General features: G+C 48.8%; 1 protein-coding gene across 5 annotated transcripts in view; it reads left to right on the forward strand.

The window, feature by feature from the left end:
- The window catches only part of BTBD9 (BTB domain containing 9), a 504665-nt gene extending 487490 nt beyond the window's left edge, over positions 1-17175 (forward strand). For all 5 annotated transcript variants that reach the window (XM_073224474.1, XM_073224476.1, XM_073224479.1 and 2 more), the window contains one exon: positions 13826-17175. In XM_073224474.1, coding sequence (XP_073080575.1) covers positions 13826-14023 — 198 coding nt within the window. In that variant the 3' untranslated portion in view covers positions 14024-17175. The remainder of the gene's footprint in view (positions 1-13825) is intronic.
- Positions 17176-17772: the final 597 nt, after the last annotated feature.

Here is a 17772-nt window from a genome sequence, read left to right on the forward strand (position 1 = left end):
CCGCGGACACCACACATGTTCACCTCCAGGGCGAGCAGCGTCACAGCCAGGCTGTCCTGATGCCTGTCCTGTGGGAGGGGACCTTGATAAGACCACATCTACCAGGTTATTCCTGGGAACGGAGACAACTCCCCTTTGTTGTTTCTTAGTTTTCCAAAAATAATAGATACCTCTAACACTTCAGGGCCAAATTAATTAAGAAGAGAGAGTGAATCACTGTCCCCGGAGCTAGAGTGTTCACACAGGATAAACGGCATCCAGGAATTCCAGGGCTGCCAGGGGTGGTACATGTTGGAAAGGCGCTTTTTCCAGAACCTTCCAAGCAGTGGAGTTCTAGTTATTTGTAGGTGCCCTGGTCCATGTGAATATGGGAAATTGACATTGGAAAGTTATAACTGTTGTCATATATTAGCAGTGTCAAGAAATGTACTCCTGTACCTATGAGGAATACATATATCTGTAAAACTATTTGGGTATCCTATCACCCCTAAGCAGTATTGAAAAAGTGCTGCTTATAATCTGGAACAGTCTCTCTATGAAATAGGTACCTGAGCTGAAAACAATGTTGTGGGCTATTCAGATGCACAGACTTTGGCTTTTAAAAAGAGATGCTTTGCTGGAAACGCTTGGTCTTCATTTTTAAAGCAACAAAAATAAAACATCCACAGTCCATAGAGGGACTCTACTGAGACAAGTCTAAGAAAGGTCTTACTGTCACCATCATCAGGATTACCTTGTGTTTATTGAATGCTGAGTGGCTGTGTGATCAGACACACCAGACACTGTGAAAGGAACATAGAAGGTCTTCAGGGTGGTTTAATTCAGGAGCCATATCTTTGTGTCAGACTTATGGGCAGATACCATTGAGAGGTAGCTATCTATTTTCTAAAGGTACATCACCTTGTAAATGTTAAGTTGAAAGCTTGAATCAGAAACCCTGTTTGTATTGGTTGGCATGAAAGCAGCCTGTGAAAATTACTCAGGAGAAACTAGGAAAGCAAGGTACAGTCATTTATCAACATTTATTACATTTTCCTGGTTTCCACTACAATTCACAGTGGACTCTTAGACCAACTTGGGAGCATTAGCAGAGGCTTCTCTGCTTTTAAAAACCTTGAAGATATGTTGAGCAAATAGTGCTTGGGGAATCCCTCTGATGAGCAGCCAATGGCCAGCCGAGAATTAGCCTCATCCCGAGGAGGGGCTAGTACACCTGTGTACATCCTTTCCAGGGTTCATGGAGAAAAGCACACCCCAGACTGTGTCAAACACGTCGATAATGATGGCTCCCAGAGAGGGAAGGCACAGTGATGACAAACAGCAGCCACAGAAAAGGACACCCAGGTAGTGGGTGTGTCGGATTCATGCACATGACTACACTCCAAATTAGCCAGCGCCTCTCCTGGGAGAGATCCGGAGGCCAGTGAAGCTGGTTCAGCCAAGGTGCCCCTTGGTGAGCAGCAGCAATCAAACGGACTAATGGAATACATGATTGCCGAAAAGGGGAAGGGAGAATGATGCGGCGGCTGTGGTAATGGTTTTGCATAAATCAGTCATGCGGATCTGCCCTGTACGCTTCCTTCACTTTTGGTCACATCCTTTCTGAGGGGTATTGTGGTCTTGGAAAGGTTTCGAGTAAGGAAATTGAATCACAAGGTTCTGAGCAAAGAGAAACTCAGGACATGGCTGCTGCACCTGCAGAGAGGCCCTGGGAAGAGGGACTTGGAGGTGTGGCAGGCCGTTTCTAGATGGCACCCCCTCCCCTGTGGTAGTGACCACTCCCAAAGCCATAGGCTGCCTCCTCCAGTCTCCATGCAGAAGAGCAGAAGCTCCAAAGCCTGTCTGCCCTTCTGCATCTCTCTAGAGTCGGGTAGGCAGCTTTGGGCCCAGTCCCAACTGCACGGCCACTGGTGAAGGAGCCAGTTTCCTCACGGCAGCCTCACTTCCCACCCCTGATCCCAAGAGCAGAGTCAGGATCGCCCGCATGCCCCCTCTCTGGATGCCCCTCTGCAACGTGTGCACATCTGAAGGTGCCTGGGGTCTGGAGGGAAGGAACCCTAGCCTTGCACAAGATGATGATGGTGAGGCATGCACACCAGGATGTTGAATTCCAAGTCTGCAGTCCAGCACCTGGCTCGTGTCGGCTTTGCACTGTTACCCTGCTAGCATCAAGGCTGGGGGAGATTAGGAACTGAGATGACTGAGCCAGCAACCATTCTATGGAGGGGCGAGCGGAGTCCCTCACTGTATGACCGGAGTGCACAGGGGACAGGCTGCCGGCAGCGAGGTGTCACGGCCTGGACCTTTACCTGGAAGTCCTGCTTTGTCCTCTCCACCTGGAAGACGTCTGTCTGTCTCCCAGCCTTCCAGGTCTAGTTTATGTACTTCTTCCTCTCTGACCTTCCTTGACCTTTCCCTTCCAGCAAAATTAATTTCTTACACACCTGTCGTATTAGTGAAGACATGCTATTATAATTTTCTGTGTGAGGCAGGCTTTTGAGCTGCTCTGCCCTGAGGTTGAATCTTGCCACTTGTGTGACCTTGAGCACACCATCCCCTCCCTTTGCAGAAAAGTAAACACATAGCAGGCAGGGGCACCTCTGCACCTCCTGTCCCGCTCGGCTGGGAGGCCCTGCCAGTAGGGACTGAGTGGTACAGTGCCTGGGCAGTGTCTGTGCTCACCAGCAACAGCAGAAGGGGCTGAAGGGGTATTGAGTACAGGCCCACAGTGGTGGCAGAGCCTGGAGCCCCCGGGCTCACTGCCACCGCCTGCTGGGCACCGCAGTCTGCCAGTCCCTGTGCTCCCAGAGAATCTTTAGGGTCACTGCAGACACGACCTGTTCCTGTGTCAGTCTTCAGCGAGTCTCTTACCAAGTTCTGTTACTTGTTAAAAATAATTCTTTCATGTCTTTCCCAAATTGCTAAATTCCACACCGGGGTATTTCAAGGTTTATGGGTTTGTCGTCATCTTTCTTTAGACACTTAATGGTTATTTGTCACCAGAAGCATGTATTATTCCTTTTGTAATGTTTATAATTTAAGAAATACTCCTTCAAGTGTTTACTCTGCCCAGAGCCCCTGGCTGCCTGTCCTGGTGTGGGCCAGCTCAGTATGCCCCTGGGCGGGGCCTCTGGCCCCACTGTCCCCGCCCCCTCCTCCTCTCTCTGTCATCGCCCTCCTTGAGAGCCTGTAGTGCTCCCCCCGCCCTTCTCCACCAAGGACCCCTCCTCTGACCTGTCTCAACTCAGCTCAGACGGCTCCCTGCCAGTAAGCATGCCCGGCTGCCCCAGCTGGCCAGGAGCTGTCCTCGGCACCTCAAGGCTCCTCATCTGCCCAGGGCTCCTTGCTTGACGTGTCTGCTCCTCACCGGGTGGTTCTTCCTCTAAGGGGCCAGGACTCGCGCAGTGGGGCACGCAGGAGGTGTCTCATCGTGTTTGGGGCATGAACGAATGAACATGCTCACACATCCTGGATCGAAACCTCACTCACGTTCGGCTCCTCCCACCGTGCCTTTTCCAGATGTCACACTCATCCTGCCCTCTTCCCAACTTCTGCCCTGCCTTAGCCAACAAACTGTGATGCCACTGCACCCCCTGCCTCTCTGTCAGCTCTAGGCCTCACCCATCTTTCCTTTTGTAAAACACCCTTTTTCACTTAGAATCTTCACCAAATAATCTATGACGATAAAATCAACTGTTTCCTGTGTGCTGCCTTTGAATCTGGCCGAGCCGCTGGGCTCTCTGGAGGTGCTCTGAGAACCTGCACTGACGCTGCCTGCCACTTCAGTGACACTCTGGGACTCCAGTGTTGCAGACCGACGGTGGCTCCGAGGCGGCCCTCGTTCTTCATGTCTGGTCACATGCACGCCCACCTCACTGCGGGGGAGTTCCATCGGACAGCCAGTGGCTGGACTACCCAGGGCTTAGGTTCCCCTAACTTAGATGGCAGGGTCTACCATGGGCTCTGTGGGTTCAGGAGAGGAGGGGTTATGATTTCTCAAGGGGCAACGTCGTAGGAAACATCTGACAGCCAGCAGATATTTGCTGTCAGTATTGTCAGGTGTGTTGGGAGTAAGAGCCATTTGCATATTGTGTTAAAACAATTGGTTAAATGGGCTAAAGATGGTTGTGCAGTTAACATCACAAGTTAGAGAAGACAGAAAGAAATCCAGTCTGGAACTGGGCATAGCAGGGACATGAGAACGACGAGTCAGGCCGGCGAGCGGGCACTGAGTGCCCAGTGCGGGCAGAGCACCTTCCCAGGCCCCGCCCCAGCGCGGTGCCGAGCGGGAAGCCCCTGCCCCCCGGAGGGCGCCGTTCCTGGGGAGCCAGCCGTTAGCCAGCACCCGGCTGCACTGAGACCTTTCTTAACTTTATTTTTCGGTCCAGGATTGGTATTGATTTGTTTATTCTAGTGCAGGCGCTGAGCGGAGCGAGGGCGGCCACGCGCCGGTCCTGGAGTCAGATGGGACCTGACAGGGCGCGGGCAGAAGCGGGAGCCCGTGGGCTTAGGCGGAGGCCCGGAGCCTGGCAGGGCCGTGGGGAAGAGCCCGCCTGGTGATTAGGACTGAAGAGGAGCTCAGCGTAGGGGGAGAAAACCATTCAGGACCAGCAGGAGAGCTTGAGGAGGGGGAGTAACGGGAGGGCATGTGGCACCCAGTTTAGGGATCAGCGCCACCGGGCCCTGAGTAGCCTCCGGAGGTGTTGACCGGGAGGCCAGCCAGTGGCAGCATTACACAGATAACCCATTAGAGGACTGGGGGTGGGAGAAAGAGGGGCGTCAGAAAGGGGGCAGCCTTCCTTCAGAGACTATGGTGACAGTGGCCCTGGGGACAAAGTGTGACTCTGGGTCCTATTGAGAAAGAGAACAGGGTGTTCTTTGCTTCAGGAAGTTCTGAGGAGAGGCTTGATTGGGGTGTGGGTGGGCGAGCAGGAGGTGTCTGGGGGATGGGGGTGTCCTGGGGGATGGGTCTGGCCACGCAGCAGAGCCTCCATGAGCCCCAGGCTTGGAAAGCCGCAGAGACTGTCAATAACCCTCCAGAAGATGTTCTTGTCACTTCAGAACTCAAAGAATGCTAAGCTGACAGAGAAGAGTAGATTAATAGTTGCCACTTAGAAGATTTGCAAATTCATCCCGAGTAGCTCAGGTCAGAGCTGATGTTTAAATTTCCATAAAAGGCCCTCCCATCTGACTGTTGACAGGTAGCACCTGCAGATGGGCCCCAAGAAGGGGATTTGCTGAGGAAGGAAGGGAGAGAGGGAGGGAGGGAGGAGCAGGGAGGGGAAGGAAAGCTGGAGCTAAGGGGCAGCTGCAGCCTTGAGGGCCACAGGAGGCGCCGTGGTGAGGACCCACTGGGCAAGCTTGAAAGAGAGAATTCGGCTCACCATAGAGAAAATGTCTCCACCGGCATGGAGAGGACAGACCAGAAAACGCGTGTCCTCAGTTGGTTACCATATTAGAGTTGGAAATGAGAAATTTGAAACAGCAGTAGATAAATGAATTGAAGTGGGAATATGGAAAAATAGTGATGCAGGAAAGTTAGCATGGAACTTACATTTAAATATGATTTCACAGTTGATATTAGACTTGTCTTCTGCTCTGCGAACATGATTCTGCAGTGGGAGGGGCTGTGCCTGGTGCGTGCGTTCTCGGGCAGAGGAGGGTGCAGAGCACCCGGGAGGAAGCAGGGCCAGCGCCCTGTCCACCGGCAGGCTCCGCTGCCCAGTCCTCCCTAGCCCTGCGCTGCGTCCTGCCTTACCCTCCAGACACCGGCCTTTGCCCAGGGCCAGCGGCCAGCTCACCAAATGGGCAGATCCAAAGCTCATGTCTCCTCCCCACCAGCAGCCCCTTGGAAGGAAAGGGCAGACCCCTACCCAGTGGTGCGGAAGGGCTGCTGCTCTCCTCTGAACACTGTGTGGCCAGGGAAGGGCCAACACCACTCTGTGCCAACAGGCTTGGAGTGCGGCCCTGCCCCTGTGGCAGGTGGCCTGCCTTTCATGGCCGTCATGCCTGCTCCAGGCACTCACCAGCCCTTTCAAAGAGGGTCACTATAAATCGGGTTACACTTAGAATTTAACCTCAGCATTCGCCCCCAGGTTTGATGGCAGCTTTACAAGTTGCAGTATCCTATTTCTCTAGGGCCTCTGGCTGGCTTAGGAGAAGCCTGGAGACCAAAGGGAGGAAGCCTGGGGATAGGCCACACTGTTTAGAGAGCCTGGGCTGCCACCAGCTGTTTATCCAGAGGCTCTGGCCTGGCAGCTGGTCTTCTGCCTCCTAGGTACCCAGCCCCAGTCATCTGGCTCCTCCACCCTCAGCTCCCATCACCTCCCTGGCCCAGCACACCAGTTTCTCTAAGACTTGCACCGCCAGACCCCTCATTCCCATTCCATCCGGGGCCTCTGTCTGCTCCCCACTACCGTCGTCACTGACATTAGCCTCTGCCTCTCGCTGGCGTCTGCCACTGCCTGGCCCCTCCATCTCCTCAGGGAGCCCGCGCGGCCCCTCCTGTCCCCCAGCTGCCTGAGCTCAGGCCTCCTGTGCAGCACATGGCAGCCTGAAGTTGGGGGCCTCTCTGAGCCTGCCCACTTCTCTAAACTTCACCACCAACAATAACCAAGGTCAGTCGGTTTTTCTCTTTAAACACTGCATGGGCCATAGCTGCTGCCCAGGGCCTCTGCAGCCTCCTGCTCAAAGCTCTCACCCCTTGCTGAAGACGATCCTGTTGGCCCTCAGCTGACTGCCGTCCCTGCAGTGTCCTGCATCTCCTGGTCCCCTGTCCCTTGTTGCCAGATGAGTCTCCCCAAATATCTGGCCCCACATCACCAGCATGGATGCTCCGGAGACCAGGAGCTTTGCTGCTGGATCCGACATGTGGGCCGGGCCTTGTGGGAGGTGCCCAGGCAGGATGTATGGAATGAGGTGCCAACGGCGTGCTCCTGCTACGGGGCCCTCACTGGCCCTGCTGCCCCCTTCCCCCTCTCCCTGCTGTGTGCTGTTCACATCTCCTCAGGCACCGCTGGGCTCTTTCCATCCACAATATTCCCCTTGCCTGGAACACTTCCAGCCCCAAAATGTCCTCTCCTTCCCTCCAGACACTGCCTACCCCGCTTCAAAGGAACTCTGTGGAGGGCCTGGAGGCTCCTGACCACAGTAGCTGTGCTGACCCACAAGCATTTTGGTTATGTGTCCCCTAAAAGAGCTTTGGAAATAAGTGTAGTCCTTTGAACAGTTTTAAGTTGAAAAGTAAAATACTTAAGTTTAAATATAATTATTTCTGTTAATATGAGATAGAAAAAAATAAACCTTTCATAAGATGGCAAATGGCTGATTTTTAGGAGTAAATATTTGATGGCCTGACTTCCGAAGTAGCTGCTGCCCGATGCACCAAGTCACACACACCGCACTGGGTTCTGGGTCCAGACGTTGTGCAGAGCTTTCCTCCATGGGTCTCAGCAAGTCAGTCTGGAAAACGTTTTCATATTTCTGCAAAAATTGCAGTTATGTTTTCAAAAATTACATGAGTCATGAATACGCCTCAGTTCTGAACCCAGAACATCTCACTCAGGCCCAGGGTCATCCTCCCAGGTACCCAGCCGGTGTCAGGGCCTGTGTCACCTGGGCCACAGTGCCATGTGCACCGTAGCAAGGGCAGGCAGGGTGCCTTCTCTCCTTCTGTGGGTTGAGGAAAGCCGTTGCAAATTTAGTCACGTTCTCAGGCAGTTCTTTTTTTTTTCTTTAATTTTTTATTAAGGTATGATTGATATACACTCTTATGAAGGTTTCACATGAAAAAACAATGTGGTTACTATATTCACCTATATTATCAAGTCCCCACCCTTACCCCTTTGCAGTCACTGTCCATCCGTGCAGCAAGATGCCGCAGATCCACAATGTCCCTTCTCTGTGCTACACTGTTCTCCCTGTGATCCCCCACACCATGTGTACTAAACATAATACCCCTCAGTCCCCTTCTCCCTCCCTCTCCACCCGCCCTCCCACACCCCTCCCATTTGGTAACCACTAGTTCATTCTTGGAGTCTCTTAGTCTGCTGCCATTTTGTTCTTTAAGTTTTGCTTCATTGTTATACTCCACAAATGAGGGAAATCATTTGGCATTTGTCTTTCTCCGCCTGGCTTATTTCACTGAGCATTATGTCCTCCAGCTCCATCCATGTTGTTGCAAATGGTAGGATTTGTTTCTTTCTTATGGCTGAATAATATTCCATTGTATATATATGTACCACATCTTCTTTATCCATTCATCTACAGATGGACACTTAGATTGCTTCCATATCTTGGCTATTGTAAAAAGTGCTGCGATAAACATGAGAATCTGAGAAGTTGTATTCTTTGGGTATATTCCAAGGAGTGGGATTCTGGGGTCAAATGGTATTTTTATTTTTAGGTTTTTGAGGAACCTCCACATTGCTTTCCACAATGGTTGAACTAGTTTACATTCCCACCAGCAGTGTAGAAGGGTTCCCCTTTCTCCACATCCTTGCCAGCATTTGTTCTTTTTAGTCTTTTCGATGCTGGCCATCCTTACTGGTCTGAGGTGATATCTCATTGTGGTTTTAATTTGCATTTCCCTGATTATTAGTGATGTGGAGCATCTTTTCATGTGTCTGTTGGCCATCTGAATTTCTTCTTTGGAGAACTGTCTCTTCAGATCCTCAGCCCATTTGTTAATCGGGTATTTGCTTTTGGGTGTTGAGATGTGTAAGTTCTTTATATATTTTGGATGTTAACCCCTTGTCGGGATATGTCATTTAGAAATATATTCTCCCATACTGTAGGATGCTTTTTTGTTTTGTTGATGATGTCCTTTGCCGTACAAAAACTTTTTAGTTTGATGTAGTCCCATGAGTTCATTTTTGCTTTTGTCTCCCTTTCTTGACGAGATGGGTTCAGGAAGAAGTTGCTCATGCTTATATTCAGGAGATGTTTGCCTATGTTGTCTTCTAAGAGTTTTATGGTTTCATGACTTACATTCAAGTCTTTAATCCATTTCAAGCTTACTTTTGTGTATGGGGTTAGACAATAATCTAGTTTCATTCTCTTGCATGTAGCTGACAAGTTTTGCCAACACCAGCTGTTGAAGAGGCTGTCATTTCCCCATTGTATATCCATGGCTCCTTTATCATATCTTAATTGACCATTTATGGTTGGGCTTATATCAGGGCTCTCTAGTCTGTTCCATTGGTCTATTGGTCTGTTCTTGTGCCAGTACCAAATTGTCTTGATTACTGTGGCTTTGTAGTAGAGCTTGAAGTTGGGGAGCGTAAATCCCCCTGCTTTATTCTTCTTTCTCAGGATTTGGCTATTCAGGGTCTTTTGCGGTTCCATAGGAATTTTAGGATGATTTTCTCTAGTTCGTTGAAGAATGCTGTTGGTATTTTGATAGGAATTGCATTGAATCTATAGACTGCTTCAAGCAGGATGGCCATTTTGACAATATTAATTCTACCTATCCATGAGCATGGGATGTGTTTCCATTTATTGGTATCTTCTTTAATTTCTCTCATGAGTGTCTTGTAGTTTTCAGAGTATAGGTCTTTCACTTCCTTGGTTAGGTTTATTCCTAGGTATTTTATTCTTTTCAATTGTGAACGGAATTGTTTTTCTGATTTCTCTCTCTGCTAGTTCATTGTTAGTGTATAGGAATGCCACAGATTTCTGTGTATTAATTTTGTATCCTGCAACTTTGCTGAATTCAGATATTAGATCTAGTAGTTTTAGAGTGGATTCTTTAGGGTTTTTTATGTACAATATCATGTCATCTGCAAACAAGGACAGTTTAACTTCTTCCTTGCCAATCTGGATGCCTTTTATTTCTTTGTGTTGTCAGATTGCCGTGGCTAGGACCTCCAGACTATGTTGAATAAAAGTGGGGAGAGTGGGCATCCTTGTCTTGTTCCTGATTTTAAAGGAAAAGCTTTCAGCTTCTCACTATTAAGTATAATGTTGGCTGTGGGTTTGTCATATATGGCCTTTATTATGTTAAGGTACTTGCCCCCTATACCCATTTTGTTGAGAGTTTTTATCATGAATGGATGTTGAATTTTGTCAAATGCTTTTTCAGCATCTATGGAGATGACCATATGGTTTTTGTCCTTTTTATTTATGTGGTGGATAATGTTGATAGATTTTCGAATGTTGTACCATACTTGTATCCCTGGGATGAATCCCACTTGATCATGATGGATGATCTTTTTGATGTATTTTTGAATTCGGTTTGCTAATATTTTGTTGAGTATTTTTGCATCTATGTTCATCAGGGATATTGGTCTGTGATTTTCTTTTTTTGTGGTGTCTTTGCCTGGTTTTGGTATTAGAGTGTTGCTAGTCTCATAGAATGAGTTTGGAAGTATTCTCTCCTCTTCTATGTTTTGGAAAACTTTAAGGAGAATGGGTATGTTTGATATACATATTGTTTGATAAAATTCAGCTGTGAAGCCATCTGGTCCAGCCATTTTGTTCTTAGGTAGGTTTTTTATTACCAGTTCAATATCATTGGTCTGTTCAGATTTTCTGTTTCTTCCTTGGCCAGCCTTGGAAGGTTATATTTTTCTAGAAAGTTGTCCATTTCTTCTAGGTTATCCAGTTTGTTAGCATATAATTTTTCATAGTATTCTCTAATAACTCTTTGTATTTCTGTGGTGTCCGTAGTGATTTTTCCTTTCTCATTTGTGATTCTGTTTATGTGTGTAGACTCTCTTTTTTTCTTGATAAGTCTGGCTAGGGGTTTATCTATTTTGTTTATTTTCTCTAAGAACCAGCTCTTGCTTTCATTGATTCTTTCTGTTGTTTTATTCTTCTCAATTTTATTTATTTCTGCTCTAATCTTTATTATGTCCCTCCTTCTACTGACTTGGGGCCTCATTTGTTGTTCTTTTTCTAGTTTCATTAATTGTGAGTTTAGACTGCTTATCTGGGATTGTTCTTCTTTCTTGAGGTAGGCCTGTATTGCAATATACTTTCCTCTTAGCACAGCTTTGGCTGTGTCCCACAGATTTTGTGGTGTTGAATTATTGTTGTCATTTGTCTCCATATATTGCTTGATCTCTGTTTTTATTTGGTCATTGATCCATTCAGGCAGTTCTTGAATATACAGATTTTGAGGATCTGAAAATTGATGCCCTTAAAACTGCCAGCATGCTGCTTGGAAAGTAGATCTGAAGACTGAAGTAGGTCCCAGACTGCTGACCAGCACTGTGGAGGGTGGGTCTCCTTGCCTTCAGAGAGCCAGGACACACCAGAGAGCTGCAGTCCCAGAGGGATCTGCTGGGACAGGGGAGAGAGGAACTCTGTGTGTGCACTGGGGAGGGCCTGGGCCAGCACCCTGAGACCCACCTCTGGCCTGGTGCCCTGACTGCCCTCGTCCCTGCAGCCCCGGCTCACACACTGGCAGTTACCTGCTGTTCTGTGTCAGGTGTGTCATCGCCACTGCCCACCCTGTGTCCTCAAGGGCAGGGCCACGGCTCACCCCACCCGGGTTTGCTGAGCTCTGCCATGCTGTGCCCCATCTGCCCGGTAGCTGCTCAGCCTTGGGTTCAATAATGCTTTAGTGAGTCAATGACTGGAGGTGAGCTTCTGTGGGCTCCTGGTGGTGGCGCACTCCTTCACGCAAGGGCGTTGGTCCAGGCTGGCCCGAGCCACATCAGGTTGAATTCCCAGCCCAGCCATTGTCTCAGGTCTGCAGCTTGTTGCCTTCCCCAGGGCACAGGAAGAGCATGAGAGGCAGTGGCTCGTGTGGACCTATGGAGATAAGCCTGGGTCCTTGCCTGGGGTAGCACCCTGCTGACTTTTTTTTTTTAATAGCAACTTTGTTGAGATATAATTCACATACCACACAACTGACCCATTTAAAGTGTACAGGTCAATGGTTTTTAATATATTCACAGCGCTGTGCAGCCATCACCACAATCAACCCCTGTTTACTTTTAACCCAACTGCCAAATGCAAGAATTAATTAAATCAGAAGAGCTGAGACAAAAGCAACCAAAAATGGAATATTTTATAGGGATCCTTGTTGTGCTGCCTGGAACTTTTAGGCCATTTTTGTGTTTACTTTTTTTTTTATTAAGGTATACAATCACATGAGCAATATTGTGGTTACTAGATTCCCCCCATTATCAAGTCCCCCCACATACCCCATTACAGTCACTGTTCATCAGCAAAGTAAGATGCTATAGAATCACTACTTGTCTTCTCTGTGCTATACTGTCTTCCCTGTACTCCCCATGTTACATGTGCTAATTGTAATGCCCCTTATTCTGCTTCTCCCTCCCTTCCCATCCATCCTCCCCAGTCCCTTTCCCTTTAGCAACAGTTAGTCCATTCTTGGGTTCTGTGAGTCTGCTGCTGTTTTGCTCCTTCAGTTTTTGCTTTTTCTTATGCTCCACAGATGAGTGAAATCATTTGGTACTTGTCTTTCTCCGCCTAGCTTATTTCACTGAGTATATTACCCTCTAGCTCCATCCATGTTGTTGCAAATGGTAGGATTTGTTTTCTTCCTATGGCTGAATAATATTCCATTGTGTATATGTACCACATCTTCTTTATCCATTCATTCATCTACTGATGGACACTTAGGTTGCTTCCAATTCCTGGCTATTGTAAATAGTGCTGCGATAAACATAGGGGTGCATATGTCTTTTAGAAACTGGGCTCCTGCATTCTTAGGGTATATTCCTAGGAGTGGAATTCCTGGTCAATGGTATTTCTATTTTGAGTTTTTTGAGGAAACTCCATATTGTTTTCCACAAACTCAAACTAGCTTACATTCCCACCAGCAGTGTAGGAGGATTCTCCTTTCTCCACATCTTCACTAGCATTTGTTGTTTGTCTTTTGGATGTTGGCCATCCTAACTGGTGTGAGGTGATATCTCATTGTGGTTTTAATTTGCATTTCTCTGATGATTATAGCGATGTGGAGCATTTTTTCATGTGCCTGTTGGCTATCTGAATTTCTTCTTTGGAGAAGTGTCTGTTCAAATCCTCTGCCTATTTTTTAATCAGGTTATTTGCTTTTTGATTGTTGAGGCACATGAGCTTTTTATATATTTTGGATGTCAACCCCTTATCGGATATGTCATTTATGAATATATTCTCCCATTCTATTGGATCCCTTTTTCTTCTACTGATGCTGTCCTTTGCTGTACATGAGCTTTTTAGTTTAATATAGTCCCACTTGTTCATTTTTGCTTTTGTTTCCTTGCTCAGGGAGATATGTTCATGTTTATATTCAAAAGATTTTTGCCTATATTTTCTTCTAAGAGTTTTATGGTTTTATGACTTACATTCAGGTCTTTGATCCATTTCAAGTTTACTTTTGTATATAGGGTTAGACAGTGATCCAGTTTTATTCTCTTACATGTAGCTGTCCAGTTTTGCCAACACCAGCTGTTGAAGAGGCTGTCATTTCCCCTTTGTATATATGGGTTAATATTTGGGCTCTCTAGTCTGTTCCATTGGTCTGTGGGTCTGTTCTTGTACCAGTACCAAATTTTCTTGATTACTGTGGCTTTGGAGTAGAGCTTGAACTTGGGGAGTGAGATCCCCCCTGCTTTATTCTTCCTTCTCAGGATTGCCTTGGCTATTCAAGGTCTTTGTGGTTCCATATGAATTTTAGTGTTCTCTTTATTTTTATCTTGATTGAAATGTGTTTGCAACTTCTAGCTGCTGCCAGGGTAGGGGACATGGCAAAGACTTGTCTGACACCTTTGGGGCCCCCTGGAGCTGGGCAGAACAGGATCCTGACTCGGGGCAGCTCCAGAGTCAGATGCTGACCATCCCTCATGGGGTCTTGTCTTTCTCCCACCAGGTGTTCCACTGTGTCCACTTTGAGTGTCCGGAGCAGCAGAACAGCCAGAAGGAGGAAATCAGCGAGGAATCGGGGACAGCAGACACCAGCCTGGCTGGTCAGCAGCTTGACCCCCATGCCCTGCAGGCCCCCAGTGGCAGCTCCCTGCCCTCCAGCCCCAGCTCCCATTCTCGCTCACCCACCCGGCAGCACCAATAAAGGAGGTGCAGACGTGGAGGGACCTAGGTGGTTCCAGGTGGCAGGAGCTGGTGCCCTCCCCAAGAAGGGGTCTTCATTGACTGCCCCCCTTCCGGGGAGAAGCAGACCTGGCTGCAGACTAGACACAGAACAGGTTTTCTCCCAAGGACAGAAAGGGGCTGCTTTGTTCTCCTCAATTTGTTCAAATCAGGCCAGTCTCCAGGGGGAGAAAATTGGTCTTCAATCTTCATCAAGTCCACCATTAATACCCTACCTCTCTAATCTAACCCAGGCAAAAGGAACAGAAGGAAGTAATAGACAGGCCCGCGTCACAATACAAAAATGGCGTGTGAACCCTTGAGTGGAAGAGAATATATTAGGCCTTTATTACCTGGAGGCACCCTGTGGGAGATGGGTTTCTGTAGAGTGTTTACTTTTATGGAACACATTGCCCTGGCAACTGGATGCTTTTTCATTTCTTTTAGTTATTCCCCATTTGCTGAATCATAGGTGTTCCAGATCTGTTTGAAATGCCAAATAGCAAACCACTTGTTTTAATCCCTTTTGACGCTGTAATTTTCCTTCCTTAGTTTTGAGCAGTTAAGCAGGGGGCAGGGCCAAGAAATATCATGCACATCTCCTAAATGAGGCACAGATGTGGCTCATCACAGCACCTGGTCTGACAAGAAAGATTCTTTGAGGAAGTTCAAAAAAATACACAATGAGCAAATCAATCTGTGGACAGTGGAATTAATAATCACTCGAATTGCTGAGTTATTAACCTGTCATTCCTGAAATGTATCCAGCCTTTAAGCTTGGGAGGCTGACAAGGAAATAGTTATGCCACCTGCTAATTTAACATTCAGAAGTGCTTATATATTAATCTATAGCAACTTCTAGTTGGTCCGAACCCATCCACAAATGGACACTTTAGCAGAGTGGTAGGGACGGCAGCTACCCTGCCCGTCTGTGTCTGGAATACAAAGCCGGGTCGCTGTGGCTGTTCGTGGTCGCAGTGCTTCCCCCAGACCACAGGACTCGACCCGGGATCGGAAAGCACAGTTCTGAGAAGCTTGTCTCCTAAATCCTCAGAATGATCGCCTCTGACGACTGCAGCTCCATCTGGTGCTGAGGTGTCTGACTTAGGGGTCTGCATTCTGCGCTGCCTACCCTGTGGCTTGATCAGGGCCCGGAGCTCGCCTGTGGGCAGAGTGGCAGAGGCCTGCGGTTCCCTGTGGGTCTTCCGCACACTGAGCTCCCGCTCAGAGGGGGCCTGCAAGGGGCTCCTTTCTGGTGTTTTGGAGGCACAGTGGTTGTGGGTGTGTACAGGTACCTGAGTGTTTTCTCCTCGTGTGACTTAGTTTTGAGCACTTCATCAACATTGGAAGATATGGGTACCAGCACACTGCATGACTCAGTCGGAAGGCTGTCTCTCTTTTAACCCAGGCTGGGAGAGAGGGAGTCCTGGAGAAAGCTGCTGGGAAGGCAGTGCCCCCTCGTGCCAATGGCTCCGAGTCCCCGGTGGTGCCCTCAGCACCCTGCGCTCTGTCCAGCCCGCACTGTGCTGGCTGAGCCGGATTTCCTAATGGCTCCTGTACAGAGGGTGCAGCTGCCTGCCAGCAGTGGGGCACTGCCCTCTGTGGCTCAGCCTGTCTCTGTCAGCATCTAGCCCCCAGTCGCCAATTAGCACCAAGAATTCTGTCCACTTGGCACTTCCTCCACGGTGGGTTTTCTGCCCAGCAGGCAACAAAAGCAGCCGGATAAGTCAGGAGAGGGCGGGACTCACATGTTATGGGGGTGTCACCTAATCAGGGCCTTCTCTTTACACTGTGGAGTCACCTGTCCAGTAAGGACACGAATACTACCTGGAGTCGTGGGGCTGGGCTGGTGAAGGTGTGAACCTCCCTGTTCTGCTGGCCCAGGTGCAGGTTAACTAACTGCTGGGCTGGCAGTGCAGCTTCCAACCTGACAAGGCACAAGTTAGAAAGCCCCAGCACCAGATCCCCATCTGTGTCCCCCTGGCCCACGGCTCGCCCCCGCCCTCCTCTCTCCTGGGACTTCCCCTCAGTGTTTGCACCTTCCAGCTAACACACTGTGAGGCCTGTCTGGTGAGAATGGAGTTTTCCCCCTCCCGCTCTTGAGCACCTCAGATAAGGAGGGAAGTACAGACGTGTGGCAGAGGGACTGCAGCAGGCACCGGAGCCTCATCCCTTATCTGCACTGAGGCCACCAGCCCAACTTCCCCAGCGTCTCGACCCTTTCTGGAGGCCTCACCTGCATGGAAGCCTGAGCTGGTCGACATTCAGAAAGCTTAGCAAAACCTGTTCTCGCCTCGTTACCAGGCCAAGGCCTCTGCCTTCTTTGATGGGCCTTCTGATCGGGGTCTGTATGCCCAGCTGAGCCTCCTTCTGGAGGGGGCCTGGAGACCTGGTCGAGGTATGTCACACAACACCCATCTAGGGCAAGGCCCAGATCCCTGGGGAATGAGAGGTGAGTGGGTAGCCAAGAAAAGCGCCCATGATAAGCATTGTCCAAAGCCCAGGCTGGTCCTACAGAGAACTTCTCCCCTGTAGCCAGCTGGACCAAAATGGCCCAAACCTTGAAGACAGCGGTGCTAAATGGGAATGCAGATGGTAAGGCAGGCTGGCGCGCAGCTGTAAGGGTTCCCAGGGCCTGTGGCGTCCTCAGCCCAGCCTCGGGTGGAGGCTGATTCTCCTGGGAGCTGTGGGGTGTGAGACTGAGCAATCACAAGGGGGACAGGCAGCTGAGGATGCAGCCTGGGTGCTGTGGGTTTGAGGAGTGGTCAGGTGAGGCCTGACCCTCAGCAGAGGTGGACAGAGGGTGCTGCGGCCTCTGGCCCCTTACTGTAACGCTTTTGGTGTGCGCCATGTGCCAGGTGGGGCTGGCAGCCCTGAGCCAGGCAGTCTTAAAAGCAGGGGTTGGACGTGAAACAGGTGTAATCAAATAACACACATTCATACACACACACTTGTTCTCCTATAGTCTCAGTGCTTTTTCTGTTTTTGTTTGATTTTGTTTTCTGATTTAGTTAGAACCATGAGCCCATGATGGATGTGGGACTCTTCTCAATTGCTCTTTAAATTGTCACTTCTTAAATCTTATTAAATGAAGTGTCGATTCCTGACAAATACATTAAAAGTGTTTTATTCCTAGAAGAGTTGGGAAAAGAAATTATTTTCAGCAAGAGTGGGAGGTGTTTGTTAGACTGATTCCTTGGCAAAAAAAAAAAAAATGTGTGTTTGAATTGTGTGGAAACTGCGCTGCAGTACGTCGCTGCCCCAGTTGTCAAATCACCGTGTGGGTGGCACCGACCCAGTCAACAGCACCTTTTTTTTTTAGAAGATAACAAAATAGTAATCACTTATCCTTTCTCCTTCCTAGAAACAAGGTAAAAAAGGCAGGTGTAATCTGCAATAAAAAGTAGAGCATCCTGTGTGCTGAGGCCACTTGGTAATAAAGAGACGGCGTGTTCCCCACGGAGGACTTCAGTTAAGAACCTCCTTTGGACAGAGAAAAAAGGTGTCAGAAGAAGAAAAGGAAATTAAATTTGTCTCCTTCCAGTTTTTCCTCATTAGTGGTTGCTTTTGGGTGTTACCACTTTACCCCTGCCTTTATGGCACTGCCGAGGCACCCAGGGCAGGCACGGCCGGGCGGTGCTCTGCTGGCCGCGGGGCTGCAGCGGGCACAGGCCGTGCTCTTGTTTTTGCAGCTGCAGCCATCGATTCTGAAGGTTTGTCCTGACAGCAGCT

The sequence above is a fragment of the Manis javanica genome, chromosome 16, assembly GCF_040802235.1.
Source record: "Manis javanica isolate MJ-LG chromosome 16, MJ_LKY, whole genome shotgun sequence".
In the NCBI taxonomy this organism is placed as follows: domain Eukaryota; kingdom Metazoa; phylum Chordata; class Mammalia; order Pholidota; family Manidae; genus Manis; species Manis javanica.